Source organism: Stereum hirsutum (genome assembly GCF_000264905.1).
Source record: "Stereum hirsutum FP-91666 SS1 unplaced genomic scaffold STEHIscaffold_22, whole genome shotgun sequence".
In the NCBI taxonomy this organism is placed as follows: domain Eukaryota; kingdom Fungi; phylum Basidiomycota; class Agaricomycetes; order Russulales; family Stereaceae; genus Stereum; species Stereum hirsutum.
Window position 1 is genome coordinate 369,309 of NW_006763152.1, and position 18,138 is coordinate 387,446.

The 18,138-nt window shown below is 51.3% G+C and overlaps 5 protein-coding genes, 10 non-coding genes and 5 pseudogenes across 20 annotated transcripts; 3 read left to right on the forward strand and 17 right to left on the reverse strand.

The window, feature by feature from the left end:
• Positions 1-284: 284 nt before the first annotated feature.
• STEHIDRAFT_163224 (uncharacterized protein) lies at positions 285-863 on the reverse strand (the record flags this gene model as incomplete). Its single annotated transcript, XM_007310895.1, has 1 exon — positions 285-863. One exon carries the CDS (start codon positions 861-863, stop codon positions 285-287), a length of 579 nt encoding a protein of 192 aa, XP_007310957.1.
• A 763-nt stretch (positions 864-1,626) lies between these two features.
• On the forward strand, positions 1,627-1,706 carry STEHIDRAFT_t294. Its single transcript has one exon. It is a non-coding gene; the product is annotated as a tRNA-Gly (tRNA).
• Positions 1,707-1,829: 123 nt separating this feature from the next.
• Positions 1,830-4,658, reverse strand: STEHIDRAFT_143058 (mannose-1-phosphate guanylyltransferase). Its single transcript, XM_007310896.1, has 4 exons — positions 4,477-4,658; positions 4,317-4,412; positions 2,461-3,562; positions 1,830-2,386 (listed from the first exon to the last, which is right to left on the reverse strand). Exons 1-4 carry the CDS (start codon positions 4,615-4,617, stop codon positions 2,196-2,198), a joined length of 1,530 nt encoding a protein of 509 aa, XP_007310958.1. The 5' UTR covers positions 4,618-4,658; the 3' UTR covers positions 1,830-2,195.
• A 1,260-nt stretch (positions 4,659-5,918) lies between these two features.
• STEHIDRAFT_t309 lies at positions 5,919-6,011 on the reverse strand (annotated as a pseudogene). Its single transcript has one exon. The product of its transcript is annotated as a tRNA-OTHER (tRNA).
• Positions 6,012-6,269: 258 nt separating this feature from the next.
• On the reverse strand, positions 6,270-6,366 carry STEHIDRAFT_t308 (annotated as a pseudogene). Its single transcript has one exon. The product of its transcript is annotated as a tRNA-OTHER (tRNA).
• Positions 6,367-6,609: 243 nt separating this feature from the next.
• Positions 6,610-6,690, reverse strand: STEHIDRAFT_t307 (annotated as a pseudogene). The gene has a single exon. The product of its transcript is annotated as a tRNA-OTHER (tRNA).
• Positions 6,691-7,014: 324 nt separating this feature from the next.
• STEHIDRAFT_126269 (uncharacterized protein) lies at positions 7,015-7,645 on the reverse strand (the record flags this gene model as incomplete). Its single annotated transcript, XM_007310897.1, has 3 exons — positions 7,015-7,396; positions 7,485-7,505; positions 7,567-7,645. The coding sequence occupies 3 exons, from the start codon at positions 7,643-7,645 to the stop codon at positions 7,182-7,184; spliced, it is 315 nt and encodes a 104-aa protein (XP_007310959.1). The 3' UTR covers positions 7,015-7,181.
• Positions 7,646-9,867: 2,222 nt separating this feature from the next.
• On the forward strand, positions 9,868-10,316 carry STEHIDRAFT_163227 (uncharacterized protein; the record flags this gene model as incomplete). Its single annotated transcript, XM_007310898.1, has 3 exons — positions 9,868-9,937; positions 9,998-10,018; positions 10,078-10,316. The coding sequence occupies 3 exons, from the start codon at positions 9,868-9,870 to the stop codon at positions 10,314-10,316; spliced, it is 330 nt and encodes a 109-aa protein (XP_007310960.1).
• Positions 10,317-12,720: 2,404 nt separating this feature from the next.
• Positions 12,721-14,286, forward strand: STEHIDRAFT_163228 (uncharacterized protein; the record flags this gene model as incomplete). The annotated part of the gene is made up of 1 exon (XM_007310899.1): positions 12,721-14,286. One exon carries the CDS (start codon positions 12,721-12,723, stop codon positions 14,284-14,286), a length of 1,566 nt encoding a protein of 521 aa, XP_007310961.1.
• Positions 14,287-15,090: 804 nt separating this feature from the next.
• STEHIDRAFT_t306 lies at positions 15,091-15,186 on the reverse strand. Its single transcript has one exon. It is a non-coding gene; the product is annotated as a tRNA-Phe (tRNA).
• Positions 15,187-15,601: 415 nt separating this feature from the next.
• STEHIDRAFT_t305 lies at positions 15,602-15,702 on the reverse strand. Its single transcript has one exon. It is a non-coding gene; the product is annotated as a tRNA-Phe (tRNA).
• Positions 15,703-15,862: 160 nt separating this feature from the next.
• On the reverse strand, positions 15,863-15,961 carry STEHIDRAFT_t304. The gene has a single exon. It is a non-coding gene; the product is annotated as a tRNA-Phe (tRNA).
• Positions 15,962-16,108: 147 nt separating this feature from the next.
• STEHIDRAFT_t303 lies at positions 16,109-16,201 on the reverse strand. The gene has a single exon. It is a non-coding gene; the product is annotated as a tRNA-Phe (tRNA).
• A 152-nt stretch (positions 16,202-16,353) lies between these two features.
• Positions 16,354-16,449, reverse strand: STEHIDRAFT_t302. The gene has a single exon. It is a non-coding gene; the product is annotated as a tRNA-Phe (tRNA).
• Positions 16,450-16,594: 145 nt separating this feature from the next.
• On the reverse strand, positions 16,595-16,685 carry STEHIDRAFT_t301. The gene has a single exon. It is a non-coding gene; the product is annotated as a tRNA-Phe (tRNA).
• Positions 16,686-16,840: 155 nt separating this feature from the next.
• Positions 16,841-16,931, reverse strand: STEHIDRAFT_t300 (annotated as a pseudogene). Its single transcript has one exon. The product of its transcript is annotated as a tRNA-OTHER (tRNA).
• A 149-nt stretch (positions 16,932-17,080) lies between these two features.
• Positions 17,081-17,176, reverse strand: STEHIDRAFT_t299 (annotated as a pseudogene). The gene has a single exon. The product of its transcript is annotated as a tRNA-OTHER (tRNA).
• Positions 17,177-17,333: 157 nt separating this feature from the next.
• On the reverse strand, positions 17,334-17,443 carry STEHIDRAFT_t298. Its single transcript has one exon. It is a non-coding gene; the product is annotated as a tRNA-Phe (tRNA).
• A 148-nt stretch (positions 17,444-17,591) lies between these two features.
• On the reverse strand, positions 17,592-17,684 carry STEHIDRAFT_t297. The gene has a single exon. It is a non-coding gene; the product is annotated as a tRNA-Cys (tRNA).
• A 211-nt stretch (positions 17,685-17,895) lies between these two features.
• Positions 17,896-17,995, reverse strand: STEHIDRAFT_t296. The gene has a single exon. It is a non-coding gene; the product is annotated as a tRNA-Cys (tRNA).
• Positions 17,996-18,138: the final 143 nt, after the last annotated feature.

Genomic DNA, 18,138 nt, shown 5'->3' on the forward strand with positions numbered 1-18,138 from the left:
CCTCCATCCCGTAGCTGACGCAGTGCGACTTTCCAGACCTCGGGATGAACGGGGAATACAGGCAGGTGAGACATCTTTGCAGAACGGCAAGCATCGTTGTGATTGAAGAGCCCTCGTATACGCAATACGATGTTGGTGGAGTATACAACTTCACAGTGACCGAGACAGGAGGTGAAGGGAAAGGTAGTGTGGCGTTTTTTCGAACCAAGACTCTCTTCGTTGTACCCGCATTTACTGACCGATTATCAATATTCTCTTCTAGCCTGGATCATCAGCAACTGTGCTCACCATTGATAGAGAACCCGTTGTGAAGGCTTTCCGCCCACCTTCGGCCCCTCCCCCTTCCACCGAATGCTCCAGCGATTCCCCATGTTCTCCCTCGACGCCTCGTCCACACCATAGCCCTCAAGAAGTCGCATTGCCTCCGCCTGGTCTAACCTGTCGCTTATATCGAAGATGTGGTCAACGACGGACGTTCCGTGAGCGTAGAGGGCCCGGATTTCGGATTCTTGCTGGGAGGAGATGTACAACTGGTCAAGAGGGATATCGGAGGCACGTGCATGGGCATTCAAGCCAGATGATTCGTCTCCGTTGGCTTCTTTGGACTTATAGACCACGAATTTTGTCGGAGGAGCAGAGAGAGGGGTAGGGAAATGAATGGGTGTTTCGGGCTGCGGGGTATTGGTGGAAGGAGTAGTAGTGCCTTGTAACGGTAAGACATCCGACGACGACGTTTTCGGTGAGGCGATTGAGGAGCTCGTCTTCCCATTGTATTTGCTCGGTGATGTGTTAAACCATTGACTACCTTGACTTATTGCTTCGGGCTCCACAGGTTTTCGAGGTTTGGCGGATTTTCGAGCCATCTGAAAGAAGTATTGGGCCTTGCAGGAGAAGGAATAGGAACACCAAAAATGTGAGACATCCAGATTCAGCCAATACTCAGAGTATTTTGGGTGGCGAGAGATGTGGCCCTCATGCTACTCCTTACTGCAGCTCCAACAATGTCCATGGTCCTTGAGACCACCTTTATGCATGTTTAGAATATATTTACTGTGCAGCATAAGGCTTAAATGGATGGGAATAGTGTGCTAAGAAAGGCTCGATAAAAGGTAGCTAGCGGCGCGTCGACGTTCTCGCTCTCCAAGTCGCGCGAGACGCGTGGCGGACGAGTGAGCCAACGGGGCGGTTCCGTCCGAATCAGGCAATCGCTTGGGTGCGCCGCTTGTCCCAGGATGTGCGAAGTGTATATTGGCTGGAGGTAGAGCGCCAATGGCCTCTACGCACGCACAGCCTGTGAATGCAGTCGGTCCTTTGTAGGGGTTCGGTACCCGCAAAGCTAGATGTTCTAGTGCTGCCGAGATCAACATAGCTAGAGACTGCTGAGAGTTCCAGAAGTTTCATGGGCGCACTCTCGAGTCTCCAGCTGTTCGCTACCAGTCGCTACCTCTGCAAAGACGAACCTCCGGCAAGCGCCGCCCTTAAGTGAAAAGACGTGTGGCGTGAGAGTGCGCCACACGACTCCGACAACAAAGGATCCACCTTCTTTGGGGAACTCCGGCCTCCAGACAATCATAAGACAGCAAACAAAACAGAAGCGTACCCACCCTTTCCACCCAAGACTCGTTAATCTCCTTAGCTCAACCGGTAGAGCTCAGACACCCACCATACTACGCTCTGTGATGTTGGTTCGAATCCAGCTGGAGGTAATTATCTTCCTGTCCTCGAATTCATTTTTTGCAGTGGTCAGAGTATCGTCTTTGCACCGAATCCAAGCCGAATCCCCTCCGGTCGCATACCCTGGTTTGAGCACACAAAGAAAGAAAGCACAGCAACCGAGTCATTATTTTTTCCTCGAGAGTAATGTTAGACAGACAGACAGACAAACAGACAAACAGGAGACTGAATCAAGAAGAATAAAGTACAGCAAAAATGATGCGATAAGTAAAGATCGAAGAGCGATAACAGAAACAATGTCAATATATAGATACTTTGAGGTCCAAATTTCAATGGAGTGGAGAGGTTCAGTTTGGTAGAAAGAAAAGAAGAGAGAAGATTGCACGCCTCAGAAGCGCCAGATCGGTCCTGATCCACAAAGCTCGGAGCTTCGAAGCAGTCCATAGTCCAGTCCAACAACGCGGGTATAGAAACATTGGAAGGCCCTCTTCGTTCGCTATGAGCGGTCACCCCGGAGGAGATCAGATCAGAGCTTTCCAGCCAGCATCCTTCACCTTCTTCACGAGCCTCTTGACTTCTTGGGATCGGGCCCTGGTAGTGATCATCACCGTATCAGGAAGATCGACGACGATGAGGTCGTCTACACCCAGAAGGGCGACTAGACGACCTGAACCCGGAACGACGATACCACCCGCCACCTGCTCCGTCAAGACTATCCGGACAAGCCACACATCAGCATCGCTCACAAAAAAAAAGTACAAGGCAAAAAAAGAGAAATAAGCGCACCAAGATGATGATCACCAAGAACCCTCGACTGATTCGCCTCCGCAGGCAACAAATCCGCCAACGATGAGAAATCCCCCACATCGTCCCACCCAAATGTAGCCGGCACGACCGCCACCCTCCCCTCCGCCGCCGCCGGCTCCGCCACCGCATTATCAATCGGAATCTTCTCCAACGCGGGCCACACCTCGCTCAGCACCTTCGCCCTCAACGTCTCGTCGTCCCACGCCGCCGCGACCTTCTGCAGTCCCTCCTCCAATTCCGGCTTATACGTCTTCAGGAGCTTGAGGAGGAAGGAAGCCTTCACGACGAACATCCCTGCGTTCCAGCGGTAGTTCCCCGTATTGATGTACGCCTTCGCCGTCCGCGCGTCCGGTTTCTCTTTGAAAGACTGCACGATTCGAGCATTGGGCGCGTCTTCGATGTCGAGCTTTTCGCCGAGACGGATGTAGCCGAACGCGGTGGATGGGTGCGAGGGCGCGATGCCGATCGTCACGACGTAGTCTTTCTTCGCAACCTGGACCGCCTCCGAGACGGCGCTCAAGAACGCGTCGTCGCCTGAGATCATATGGTCCGCTGCGAAACTCCCAATCACGGCGTTCGGATCCCTTCGAGCTAGGATGGCAGCAGCGAGCCCAATCGCAGCCATGGAATCCTTCGGTCCAGGCTCGCAGAAAAGGTTATGCGGGAGGAGATCGGGGAGCTGTTCAGAGATCGCTTTCATATGCGGCGCACCGGCGACGATGGTCGTGCGTGACGGTGTAGTGAGCGGCAACAGACGATCCCAAGTCGATTGAATGAGACTACGGCCCTGCAGCGTCACGTCGAGGAGGAACTTCGGGTGGCCTTCGCGGGAGAGAGGCCAGAGACGGGTGCCGGCGCCACCGGCGGGGATGACGACGTAGAAGCCGGGGATTTCGCGGATGGGGCCGAAGGGGTAGGAGGTGTGGTCGCCGAGGGGGGAGGGGATGTGGATTGAGGGGGGCATGGCGAGGGCGGGGACAGCGCCGGGGGAGAGGAAGGGCGATTTGGCGCGGAGGTTGGGGGAGCCGGGGGCGGGGGTCATGAAGCCTGGAGTGATTGCTCCTCGGGAGCCGTTGTGGTGCTGTTGGAGTAGATGTTAGCCATCGTGTTGTTTGCATTTTATATAGTAGGTAAGGAGGCGCAGAAGATTCGGTGGCGCAAAAACGTAAATTTAATGCACAGTAAATGCGCCACCGTAGGAATATACTGCAAGGAGTACAATCCGAGAACAAACCCTTATGCTGCACTTGGACATTCATCATGTTTTCAGCGTCCCAGCTTTCCGGTATAATAGCGCCACAAAGTGATCTGCGTCTATAAATAGTTTCCACGCCACAACCTGAAGCCCTCCTCCTTGGCATCCAGATGAACGTGTTCGCCATGAAATACGAACATCTCGACAATGGGTATAAAAGGCCGGTCTCCTAAGAGTGATCTTCATAGGTAGTGCTCGGCCTTCTTGCATTACGGCCATGAACGCCGTAATAGAGCCCAGACAGAGCTCGAACGGATGAAGTCTCCGCCAAACGCGAATGGCAAAGCTGCTGCATGTATTCTCATACTCATACCTCTTCATTCGCATCGAGAAGGAGAGACACGAGACTGCAAAGGAGTGCCGAAGGTATCAGATGGTGCTGCTGATCGACGTGGCACAGTGAGAGCCCACAACGGACCCCAGTTCCTACGCAGCGGAACTGTGCACGACGCGTCGAGTAGATGTCCGAGTAGTCCTGTTTTTACGGTGCGCAGCACATCATCCTGCCTTGCATAGTAGTTCTCCAACTGACGAGGAAAAGAACAAGAAAAAGATGAGAGCAAAGAGCATATGTACTCACCCCTGGTGTAAGGCCCTCACGAATCTGACGTTCGAGGTTGTTGTTCGCATGTCTCAAGTCAGAGCACTCCTGACGGAGCTCAGCAATCTCTGCATTCTACAGGTCCTCGAAATGATTAGAAACGTCCTCTTTCACGTCCAATGCTACTACGTGCACGCACCGACTTCTGTACAACCTCCATGATCTGCTTAAACATATCCTCGACCCCGAGTCCATTGACTTTGGTACCTCCGGGATAGGCAGCGTCTGCGACCGGCGGAGACGTTATTTTACGCGCAAGAGAAGGGGAGATAGACGCCATGTCGTCAGCAATGAGGGGTAGGGTAGGCCTATGTGTATGTAGGGGTGCAAGGTGCAAGGCGGGTGAATGAAACCAAGACGGGGTATTTATTGCGGTGGGTATGGATATAATTGGGCCAGGCCGGACAGATATTCGATCTCAACGTGTCTGCGTGATCTTCCCGGACCACCGGAACCATGTAAATGATCGCCACGTGGCGCAGCCTCAGCCTGTTCTCGCCTCAGCTGGCTCTTTCAAAACAACGACCATAACGTCGCAGACTCGCAGCGCAGACTGTGCTCCTTGTCTCCATACACGCTCTAACACCCTCCCTGCGGCCCTTTGTTCTCTCCGGACCCTTTAGGCTGCGCTGGCCATTTTGACGTGGCTAGTTCTCCCTCGACATATGTACGTCTGCATCATCGGGGCGTCTTCGCACCCTAAGTCCATATGTGCCACATCACAGATGTTGTGATACAGTCGGCGGCTCACGACGGATCCCTGCTTAACCTTCGTTTCCACGGCACCGCGATTCCATACATCTGTTGGTCGAAGTTCTCATCTTTATGGCTGTGCGAGAAAGCGCTGACCGGTAAGGATCTGTGCCGCTCAGCGTGCAAGTCATGCAGCTGTGGGGTGTGCCATAGCAAGTGCCATAGGGCTATGATCCGGTACTGCATGCGTGGCCTCAAGTGAAGAGGAACGAATGTCTTCGTCGTCCTTCTCTGGTCTTGAGATTGCATACCTGGTGTCGGTGGGCACTTGTCTGGTAACCGAACTCGGTCATTAGCCATGTTCCCCGTTCGATGATGAGCGGACTTTATGGGGGGAACAGTCTAGATACGTAGATTCTGGGTATGTGTATCTAGTCAAGGACATGTGGTTGCTCGCTGTGTCAGCGCTAATGAAGCTGAGACTCAAGATATATGGCCTGGGGACTGTTTGGTGTGGTGCTGACTTTGCCATCCCTTATGAGGAAATATTCTACGAGGCGAGCTCCACTTGTATTCCCTAGTCGATGCCCATTTATTATGCCATGTGAAATCAAGATTCATTCGACTTCTTTTTCCATTGTGCCTTTGCTTTCACTGCGTCTAGCGCGATCTGCGTCGTTGTTTGACTAGACGGTTTATATCTGGTCGACCGTGCGGTGGCGAGCTTTGAGCTTCAAATGACCCTCTTTTCGACGATGTAGGATGACGGATAGGTACAAAGACTTCTCCTTGTCAATGGTGGATAACACTTCACTCATTTTGTGATGAGCAGAGTTATTTCGCCTACCTTTCTGCATGGCAAAAAGGTATCAGCTGAATCTCTGAAGGACCTCCAAGCTGGAGTCGAACCGGCGACTAAGAGTCACATCTCTTGTGGTCAGTATATGTATCTCTTTGCTCTTTCCGCTGAGCTACTGGAGGTTCTAATCTAGGTAATGATCCGACTGATCCATCGATCGTACTTTGTCTTCCTTACAGTCGGGAGTAGCGCGTGGGTATTCATAAGGAACGAAGAGGACTACGCAACCTGCGAGTATCTTTCACCGCCAATGTGTCCTCCAAAATTCCACTAAAATTCAATCTCTTCACGAATCTAGACACATTTAATACGGTCAATCAAGTGGTACATCTCTGTTATCCATGTTGGGAAAAAGTGTGTCATTCCGTGACCTCGTCGTAACCTTCAGACTGGAGTCGAACCAGCAACCAGGAGACAACCTAGGCGCGAGATGTGAGGCTATCATTTCTCCTCGCTCTACCGTTGAGCTACTGAAGGATATCTGGGCGTATTCGACATTGAACATATACGTTCTCCGTTGTCCTTTGTTTCCGATGTGATGCTTTCCCTTTCCGCCAAGCCCGGGGACAATGTAATCTTTTTTTTTGTCTGCCACGCGCTGTCTCCCGGTCGCGAATCCCATAATACCTTTGTTGCTACTTCTTCAGGCGGCTGGTTGAAAGTACTCCGTGGGAGGCGGATCTTTCCCTGCCTGTCGGGGAAAATGAATTCAAGACTCAAGCCTTCAGGTTGGAATCAAACCAGCGACGAAGAGATGATCGCATCGTTGTCTCCATGCTCTTACCGTTGAGCTACTGAAGGTTAGATTAGACGGATGATCGGTCGCACATGGATGTATTTCCAGAATGACTTTGGGAGTGGCGTGAGACGTCGACGTGTGCTCAAGGAGAGGGAAACTTTTCAAGCTGGCTAGCGTATGGCTCGAATCGACGAGCAGAGACCGCATTTTCCCTTTATGCAGAGATAAGTAATCTACCCTGGGACCGACTGTGGCACCCTGATCTTGCGACTTTGACTGACGCAGAAGCGAGTCGCAGAAAAAGATCAAAGGAGTTGTGACTTCGACTTCACAATCTCTGCAGGTCCAAATAGTTGATCAAATATGTATCTTCTTCATTCGAAATCGTGCTCATCATAACGCTTGACCGAAGTCGACGCAAATAAATAACCAGGCCCCCAAAAGTCATCAAAGACATTATATAATAGTAAGCATACGTTCGTCACTCAGCACCTCACTCCATCCAGCCTCCAACCGCTACCTTCCCCTCTCCAAAGCTTCACGACCGTATCACTTAGACAGCCTTGCTCCCACGACCTCTGCTAGAGCAGCACTTGACCATAGCACCCGTGTCTACGCTGTTACCGAGATGTCCACCGTACGGCTGGCACTGCTTCTCGGCCTCGTTGAAGTACGCTTGTTGGTTGACGGCGGCGCAGCAGTCCTTCGTGACCTGCTCGTCAGTCTCGCCTGAGCCATCGAGGTTGGATGTGCAGATTTCTGGGCCACCTGAGATGGGAAGAGGGGTGGTTAGTCGACTTCGACGATTGGAGGTCATGGCGAGAGGTGCGGATGGAATGAGAATAGAGATGTATACCTCGCTTGTAGATGCCTCCCTCTGTAAATAGCTTGATAGTCAGCCTGGGTGCTACATGATGATCGTATGGAGAGATACATACCAGAGTTCTCAGCGGCGGGAGATGCGAAGACGGCGACGGCGGAAGCGACGACAGCGAGGAGAGTGAATGAGAAACGCATTGTGATGATGATGTCGATGAGGGGAGTTTGGTATTAGTGAGCTGTTCGAGTGTAGAGGAGTGTAGAGGAGTGGATGAGGGGACAAGATTGACTTGATGCTGAGACGAGGTCAAACCACGAATGCTTTTATACCTGCAATTCTCCTACCTTTAGCTCGGTACACCGACACCAAACTTCACGTCTAAACGTTTCCAGCACACAAATCGTATGCATTTTGCATCGCTATGGGTGGAGCATCTTCCACTAAATTAGGGGTTCTCGCCGTTAGCGAGACTCATCCTCTGAGATGGACGAATTGCTAGCTTGTAGCGCTCGTGGAAGTGGGACGGATTGCTGTGGCCCGCCTGATCCGGGCTCACGTATGTAACAGCGCCAAGGAGAGTTCACCGTCGATCGACGAGGTAAGGTGGTCTGGTGATCCTGTATACCTGATTGTTGTCGAGTGGATGAACTTAGGGCCACAGTTCACAGTGCTTTTGAGTGGATATATCTGGAGACTTACGGGTGAACGAGCGCTCACCGCGATGGGGTGCGTTTCATTCGAGGTTAATACAGCAATGTATACTGATCAAATGATGCAGAGGTGGTCATGAAAGATGTGGGGTGGACAGGCAAGCTGATGGACTGGAAATGAGACGGAGTTCGCTGACTGGAAGGCATGCCCGTATAATAAATCGCACAGTAAGTGCTCAAGAAAACAGCAAGCGAATCTTGTATAACACCCAACAAGATACGGCAGCTATCGTCTGAGCAAGGGTACCGCTCAGTAGGTACTTAGGTTGTTACTTGGGGTCGGGAGCACCGCCAGACAAACAACCAGAGACGCGATACACATGTGCTCGACGATGCAACAGCGCAATGTCTTGGTAGTTTACTTCCTGTACGACACAAGGCGGATGAGATCCAGTCGCTCTGGTCAGTTGATCGTTCGCCGACTGGAAGATATGTTTTTTCAGTGGCGGTGTGTCGGAAAATAGGCGCTGGCCAAGATGAATGTTGGTGTGGCGGTGGCACCGACCATCAGTCTCATTCCCCACTTCCCATCTCCAAGCCATCTCTCACCGCAGAGTGTACTGTGAAGTGACGGTATGATATTCTTGCATGTGACTAGAAGTAGTGATTTATTGACGATTTTATAGACATGAAAGAGGGATACGCACACCTCTGGCAAGATCATCTTCCTGACCTGTGCATGATCGTCGCAACGCCATCAGAGGTAGACGAGTGAGCGAAACGTGCCCAAAAACTATCATTGATGCCAAATAAAACAACACCGCCTCATAACAGGAGTCCACAGAAGCGGGGTCCTTGAGTACATCACGGTTATTTATATCTCACCAGATTACTGTACTTTTTCGATCAAAGGTTCGTCACGCGTTCTCCGCGCTGGTGAACAGAACAAAATCCTGCGTGACCTCACGCATAACGCATGGTGAGCGAACAGTGACCTCGGCAGGCGCTTGCGCAAAATAATCATTTTTGCAAGCGCCTACGTTGTTTTCTGAACTATTTACGGGTCCCGTCACGCTCACGCACGGTTTCTGAACCGTGACCGGGGCGAAACTGATGGGTGACGTACATTTCTGATGAACCTTTGGTCGAAAAAGTACAGTAATATGAGGCGGTCAAACATGGTGTTGGCACGACTCATGTATTAGTACCAGGCCAGTACAAAAGGTATGGCAGTAAAGTTGCGCTGCATTTGATTTTCTCTATGGCTGCGATGGATCTTCGTGAAATCTTCGGGGTGTTTTGGTGTGACACTACACCTGGAGCCAGTTTGTGAACAAAACGGCGACACCGTCGACAGAGTACAGAAGTCCTTGAAAGGCTCGACGATCACTTCGACCTCTTTCATAGTGGATAAATAAGCACGAACGTAATGATATTATCCATCATGCTCTCGATTCTCTCGATCGCGAATGATTGAGGGGAAATGAACGGAGGTGGAGGTCTTTGGACGAACCCCAATATCAACGGTGAATATTGGGTGTGGATGTGCACTGTACGGTGAGTTACAATCCATGTGCAGGGAACTCCACATACCAAGATTCGCGTGGAGAGAAACCCACCCAGTGACCGATCTCAAGAGACGAAGTAGACGTACCCATACGGACAATTACCTATAAGTATCAGGTCAGTCCGCTCGAACTCCCTCACCATCCTCCTCCTCATCAAATTTCAGCTCTCACGACTACTCTTCCTACCCTACACCACCAACGATGTTCTCTGCACGCTTCATGTCCTCGGTCGCTCTCTGCGTTGTCTACTTGACAACCATGAACGTTGCCAGTGAGTATACACCAGCCTGTCCCCACGATGTACACAGAGCTGACATCACTCCTACTTCAGATGCTTCCCTTCTCCGTCGTGGTAAAAATCTTGCCGCCCTTCGTAGTACTCGACCCATGCTAACATGGTGACCGTGATAGGTGGCCCTGAGATCTGCACAGACGCTCTCGACGGCTCAGGATGCGCCAACTACCAAGTCACGAAGGACTGCTGCGCCGCCGTGAACCAGAAGGCGTACTTCAACGAAGTTTCGACCGAGTGCTGGCCCTACTCAGGCCCCGCTGGCAACAGCGTCGACACTGGGGCTATGGTGAAGTGCTGCGGGAGCAGGGGGAAGGGGAGTTCCGCAACAAATTACGGTAGCGCTCCGGTTTGTTAATTGGGGAGATGGAGCGGGGAGAGAACGCCAGAGCTACGGCCACGACTTTGTACTTACAGTTCCTTTCTCTAATAATTTGGTGGTCCACCATCTTGGATCAACGAGTTATATGCACTCCCTGACTGGTACTCAGTATGCCAGTCTTGCACCTCGAGCTGTTGAAGAAGAGAACAAGAGCGCGATACTGGAAAGGACGCACCCAAGCGAGCATCAGTACAGATGTGCCGTACGACAGGCCTGAGCAGAAGAAGCGTTGTGAGAGGCCCAAAGAGCAGACGGTCAAGATGCAAGTGTCTCGGCGCCAACGTGGCGAGGGCTGAGCGCCCTGCCAGTGCCACCCGGATCCAAACAAGGACATACAACGACCATTTTCGGCGAACGCGACGCGACGCGTTCAAGTCGTCCCCTTGCTTCTGCTCCTCTACGTGCTCACCGTACATACCCATACCACCCTGACAAAAACTGGACACACCCTTTGACGTGCGTGGGATACCACTGGGCTACACATTGTCACTTGTGCTTCCCTTGTGCTTCACATCAGTGTATACATCTCAGACGGATGAACTGCATCTAAGATCGCTGAAGCCGACCTATTTCTATAACTTTCGAAATAGCTCCATTCTGGGGGGAAGCAAGTACGAAATCAAAGAATACTCCCTAGCGACGACGTTGGCTGGTATAAAATTCACGGACTACACATCTTTTTGATTCGTCACACGTAGTGAGGTGCGTCCCAGCATTTCCTAAAGGTAGGCCACTTCTGATGGCACTGTCCGGCCTGAAGGCTTACTTCCTGTTGCGTATACACAGGATTACGAATGACTTCCATATATATCGAACAAAGAAATAATCAAGTCAACAAAGCCTTTGCCTACACGTAGCCCATTTCTGAGGACGAGACTGCTTGTGTCATGATCATGGCTGTTCGTTTCAGTGCCTGATTATCTTCAGGTATTATGAGCTAAGGCTGGTACCATCATTCGTAGTGAGTTCTAACTTCTCTCCCGAAGGAGCAGGTCTAGAAGCTTTGGCGTCCAGTCTGGCGTCCATTATCCTTAAGGCTGCACTTCTGAACGCGCATGTTGTACACCGTTTCACCTCGTACGACGTTCGCAGAGTTTGTCTATGCCACAGCATCTAGGCACTGATTCTTGGACTACATTATTTGCAAACGCTGTTCTAAGAGAGAATAGAGGCGATACTCTTGACCCGCTGTCGCCTTGTCATTGGCAGGACGGCCATGCTCTTGTTCACGACTTTCTTCTCTTCCACGACGAGCTATTTTGAGTCCTCTAGGCAAGCGCCTGAGATGCAATATATAAACTCGTATTCGTCCCCTCCAACTAATCATCCGCATTCGACACTCACATACACACAAACGTCTCTCTATTCATCTGTATCATGCAGCTCACCACCGTCTTCTTCACCTTGGTCTCTGCACTCCTTTTCATGACTCCTGCAGTCACTGCGAAAGTCGCCTGTGACCCCTGTAAACTATGATTTCTCTTTCTTACGCACGTAGGAAATAACTGACACGCTTGGTTATAGCGTCCGCCTGCAACGAAAGGAATGTTTATGCACCTGCACATGCCTGCAAGTACACCGTGAACCAATGTGACCAGAACGGACCCATTTTTAGTGGGAGTAAGTTACTCTTTGCAATATTGATACCTCTCCCCAATCATGGGTGACATTTTTGACTGACAAATTTATCTCTGGTCTTCCATCGCGCAACAGCGTGTGTGTCTACAACAGAGGGCTTGGTGTGCCAATAGGTGTACAAACGAGGATCTCTTGAATCTATAGTCATCATCACCTCGTATCGTAGCTGTGTAATTACTCGTCAACCGTTCTCTGCGAGCATTTTGTTAACACCAATGTTGATCCTGGGATATATCGTTCGGTTCATAAAGTGGGCAAGACTCAATAGTGTTTTTGAATGACTTCAAGGTCTTCAATAATGCGGACGAATATATTCTGTATTTCTTCTGATTTTACAGAACACTGGAGCTTGCAATAGCTAGCTTCGAACATTCACACCCGTGAGCGGATTTTCGGAACATAATTTGACTTGATTCATGATCAACCTCGTGTTTCAGTCGTGGTGAAGCATCGCCAGGGAGACCGCCACTGATCGAGAGCCATGCCCTAAAAGGGTGGACAATGACACTTCCGACACGCGAGCTCCCGGAGCTGTGCCCGGACATGAAAACGACGGTCATTTGTAATGAGACACAAGGCCTGTTTGTCGCGTGGCCACCAGTATATATACCCGCCCGACTAGCCTGACGATACGGCCACTTTTCCTCCCCGCGAGTCGCCTCCGAGTATATCGGATCTCTCTCCATTAAGCTCTGTCTTTGTCTTTCGCTCTCAGGTTTCTCACGTATACGTGTCATAAACCATGGCCGACAACGCACGCAGGGGCACAGGCGTACCCCTAAATCCAATCTCATCCTCCGTCGACGCTCTTCTTCATCTCTCGGAGCCCCAGTTACCCAACGATTCACCCCGGGAGCGCAATCCCAATACACTCCACAACCTTCTCAGCGACGCAAAATCCACCCTCGCAAACGACCTCTCCACAGTCTCTACGTCCATCTCCCGCATCCAGGACGACTTCACCCGTCTCACTGGCAAACCACCTCGCAAGCGCCTAGAAATCTTCTCTCGCGTCAAGACGATTCGCGTGCCGAAGCAGGCGTATGGTTCGCTTCAGCGAGACCTGGAGAAAGTCGCGTCCACCGTGAGCGAGGGATGGGGGGATTCAGTCTTGAGTAAAGTTGAGGCTATGCAGGAAAGATTGATTGAGAAGTGGGAGGCAGAGCAGAAGGTGCGAGAGAACGTATATCAGCGGAGGATCGAGGAGGCCACAAGAGACCGCGATGAACATGTAGAGGCGCAGGTCGCCGCAGAGAGTATCATCGAGACTTTCCGAGAAAATGCGCGCACATCTCTTGCTGAGAAAGAGGAAACTCTGAAGCAGCTTGCGAAGGAGCAGGAAGAGAAGGACGAATTGCTGGAGAAGGTGACGAACATGGAGAGGGAAAGGGAAAACTTCGTCAAAGCCCAGGAAATGGGAACGGCCGTCATCGAAGCCCTCAAGGAGAATGTGCGTACAGAGATAACTCAGAGGGAGAGGGTCGCCGATCAGCTCTCAACGGAGAAGATGTTCAAGGCGGTATTGCAGGAGAGAGTTTCGTGTATGGCGACGGAGAGGGACGAGCTCATCAAGGCGCAAGGGATCGCGGAAACAGCAATTGACGCCCTTTATGCGAATCTACGAGCGGAAACGGCGAAGTGGGAGGATCTTGAGGAGCAACTCCATAGAGAGAAGACGAGGTCGGACGTCGAGGCTAGGATGACGGAGAGAATAGCCGACTTGGAGGCTCAGGTGGATTCGGAGCGGAAGGCAGCGGGGAAGCTTCACGCCGAATGCAGCATGCTCCACGAAGATATTTCGAAGGTGCAGCGGGAACTGAAAGACGAGAAGTGCCGAGTGGATGGCTTAATCGAGCAGGTGGTGCAGAGAAGAACAGCCATGAAGAAGTTAGAGGACGATCTCACCAAATCCTTCGTAGAGAGGAGGAGGGAGAGGAAGGACGGCGATAAACGTCTCGCAGAAGAGGCTGCTCGGGCGTCGGACATGAAGGTACGGTCAGATCAGGAGAGGGAAGAGGTATTCAAGATGCTGGAGGCGCTAAAATCGAAAATGAGGGCGGACAAAGGTGAAGCGGAGCGGCGATTGGCGGAGGAGGTTGCGAGAAGGATTAATTTGGAGAGGGAGATAGTGGTGTACCATGACAATGAGGCGAGACGCAAAGACATAGAGAGTGGAAGAGAAAAGGAGACACACTGTGTGGCGATGGAATGGGAGCTGCCAGGGCTCGAGAAACGGAATCAGGAGAGGACGGATCGAAGTGGCTCATATACGTCGCGCTGCGCAGTTCCCAGTCAGAGAACTGCTTGATGAGCGACAGGTTCGATATAGGTGTAGCGGCGTATGATTATTTATCGAGCAATTATGTATGTATAGTTACCTTGGCGTAAATGATGGTCTTATGTTCACCTCAGCACCTAGAACTACACATGGAAGGGAACGAACCTTTGAGACCTCGAAACAATCGGCCACGGTCCAGGGTGACGGCAGACGCCAACAAGTGCCAAAGAGCCAAGACGCGAGCTTGTTTCGGGTGGCTAAACAGGTGCAAATAAGGACATACAAACCTCTGTTTAGAGCGGTCGCGAAGCGACGCATTTTGACTCATGCTCAATAGATACCAGAGGCCAGCTCTCATTGTCTTCGCTTTTCTACCTTTCTTCTTCTTTGGGCACACTGATATACTTATTCGTACAAGCCCACGTTGACAGACAAAAATCACGGGCTCAACACTGCAACGACTCTTGGCTGACGCGCTGACGACAAACAAGGTAGAGAGTGGCGATAATGGGGCATGATGGAGCAGCGGTTCCGTTAGAATGGGGACCCAAGCAAAGGGGGACGGAGGTAAGGGCTGTACAAGCTGAGTCAAAAGAAGTTCAGCAGACGCAACAAGAAGAGACACGGCTCAGACTCAGAACAGGACCCTGGAGTATCTTTTCTCCCTGCTCTACCGCTGAGCTACCGGAGGACGATGAGTCTACGCGTGAACGCACTTTGTCACGGTTTGCTCTGCGACGAAACAAAGGAAAGAGGTCCATGCGCCACTCGCCATCATGAGGTGCCAAACAAAACGAAAGGTTGTGCAAAAAGTTCGTCAGGTTATAGCGAGAGACCTCTAGGCCGGATTCGAACCAACGACGGGGAGAAATCAATTCTTCATATTTTGAGCTATCTTCTCTCCCTGCTCTACCGCTGAGCTACTGGAGGTTGATAAATCTACGCATTAACGCCTCCATTGCCACAGTACGCGGAGGACGAAACAAAGGAACGAAATGACTGCGCCACCCGGCCGCTGTCTGCCGGACCAACGAACGACGCTTAGCGATAGAGTACATAGTGACAAAAAAAGTGACCTATTCGGCGTCGTGAAGGACCTTCACACTGGAGTCGAACCAGCGACGGGGAGATATGGATCTATCATAGCATCGTGTATCTTTCCTCCCTGCTCTACCACTGAGCGACCGGAGGCTGATGATTCTACCCATCAATGCCTCTATTATCACGTTCGGCTCCAAATGGGACAAAGCAAAGGTCCATGCGCCACCCGGCCATTGAGTACCGGTCAAAGACACAGGTTCTCGACGGAATGGAATAAAGTCAAAGATTACAAGATCTTGGTAGGACCTCCAGGCTGGAATCGAACCAGCGACGGGGAGATATCCTCGTCGAATGTCGACTTGTCAGTCATCTTTCCTCCCTGCTTTACCGCTGAGCTACTGGAGGTTATTGGGTCTACGTCTTATCGCCTCATCGCCCTGGTGTGCTCCGGACGAAACAAAGCAAACATGAAGGCCTGCGCCACTCGACCGCTATGTGCCCGACCAACGAACGGTTCTGAGCGATTGATAAGACAAAAAGAGCGAGCTGTTCATAATAGACCAGGAACTCCAGGCCGGATTCGAACCGACGACAGGGAGATAAAGACTCGGGAGTTAAAGCGCACCTATCTTTCCTCTCTACTCTACCGCTGAGCTACTGGAGGTTGACGAGTCTACGCGCTAACGCCTTCACTGTCACGGTACACTCTGCTACGAAACAAAGCAACGAGGTCACTGCGCCACTGGGCCGCTATGTGCCGGACAAAACAAAGGCTCTCAGTAAAAAAAGAGAGCGCGTAAAACGACCCAGGTCCTCCAGGCTGGAGTCGAACCAGCGACGGGGAGATATCCCTCCGAAACTATTGCTATGTTTCCTCCCTGCTCTACCGCTGAGCTACTGGAGGATGACAAGTCTCCGTCTCCACACCTCCATTGTCACGGTTTGCTCTGCGACGAAACAAAGCAGCAAGGTCCATGCGCCACTCGGCCGCTATGTACCGGGCGAAAACAAAGGGTTTCAGCAAAGAAAAAACGCACTATAAATTGTTCACGAAGGACCTCCAGGCCGGAGTCGAACCAGCGTCAGGGAGCTATCGATCTGACAACCATTATTCTATCTTTCCCTCCTGCTCTACCACTGAGCTACCGGAGGTTAATGAATCTACGCACCAACGCCTCAATTGCCACGGTACGTTCTGCGACGAAACAAAGGAAAGAGGTCCATGCGCCACTCGCCATCATGATGCATCAAACATAACGGAAAGCCGTGTAAAAAAGGAGTGAAACTATGGGATAGGACCTCCAGGCCGGAGTCGAACCAGCGACGGGGAGATATTCACCATGTATATAACATCTTTCCTCCATGCTCTACCGCTGAGCTACTGGAGGACGATAAATCCGCAACAACGCCTCCATTGTCACGGTCTGTTCTGCGACGAAACAAAGTAACGAGGTATCCGAGCCACTCGGCCGATGTACCTGGCCGAGGAACGGCCCTTAGCGATAGATTAGACAAAAAAAGTGACCCACTAGATTGCACTAGGACCTCCAGGCTGGAGTCGAACCAGCGACAGGGAGATGACGAAACGAGACTCAACATCTTTCCTCCCTGCTCTACCGCTGAGCTACTGGAGGACAATGAATCTACCCATCAATGCCTCTATTATCACGTTCAGCTCCAAATGGGACAAAGCAAAGGTCCATGCGCCACTCGGTCGCTATGTACCGGGCGAAAACAAAGGGTTTCAGCAAAGAAAAAACGCACTATAAATTGTTCACGAAGGACCTCCAGGCCGGAGTCGAATCAGCGTCAGGGAGCTATCGATCTGACAACCATTATTCTATCTTTCCTTCCTGCTCTACCGCTGAGCTACCGGAGGTTAACGAGTCTAGGCATTCACGCCTCCATTTTCACGGTCTGTTCTGCGACGAAACAAAGGAAAGAGGTCCATGCGCCACCCCCGAAGTGCCAAACATGTACAGAACGAAAGGCCGTGTATTAATAATAATAAAAAAGGGTGTGGTCTCTGGCAGTAGACCTCCAGGCTGGATTCGAACCAACGACGGGGAGATACGTAGAAATGCTCTCGAATATCGGACGCTCACTTCAATTTTCCATCCCTGCTCTACCGCTGAGCTACCGGAGGTTAACGAGTCTGCGCATCAACGGTCCATTATCACATGCTGCTCAGGACGTCGTAAAAGCAACGTCTCTGATCCACCCGGCGGCTGAGTGCCGGACGAAACAAAGGCTTTCAGTAAAAAAAAAGACGCACTACAAATTGTTCACAAAGGACCTCCAGGCTGGAGTCGAACCAGCGACGGGGAGAAATGGATTACACAATCGCAACATATGTCCTCCCTGCTCTACCGCTGAGCTACTGGAGGCTTGATAGTATGTGTATGGGTGGGGGCGAGGAGATGTGTGACTTACTCGATTTTGTGTTTGGGTATGCTCGCTCGAATCTAGTAAGTAAAGCCAGATATTCAGGAGTGTGAGTCAGTGATCGATCCCGAGCTGCAAGAATACAGAAAAGCAAGCCCGCAAACATATGTAGCAAACGACCCATCCAAAAAATAGGCATCCTGCAAACGGAAAACCTCCGGGCTGGAGTCGAACCAGCGACGGGGAGACTCAGATATTCATCATATCACTGACACACTGTATCACCCTGCTCTACCGGCTGAGCTACCGGGGGTTGCTTTGTTGATGGAGGTGGAGGTATAAGGAAGGAAGAAAATGGTCGAGATCGATGTACTGGTCCCGACCGCGGTGACCTAACCTCGGGGCGGGGTTCGATTGGAACAAAGGTATGAGTCGAAGTCGCCGTACAGAATAAAG

What these genes read in the sequence shown, in the direction of transcription:
- STEHIDRAFT_143058 (XM_007310896.1), bottom strand. Translation starts at nt 4,617, where the DNA reads ATGGCGTCTATCTCCCCTTCTCTTGCGCGTAAAATAACGTCTCCGCCG. An exon ending in TGGAGGTTGTACAGAAGTCG is followed by an intron (nt 4,413 to 4,476) that starts GTGCGTGCACGT and finishes GAGGACCTGTAG; the next exon opens with AATGCAGAGATTGCTGAGCT. An exon ending in GTGAGGGCCTTACACCAGGG is followed by an intron (nt 3,563 to 4,316) that starts GTGAGTACATAT and finishes CTACTCCAACAG; the next exon opens with CACCACAACGGCTCCCGAGG.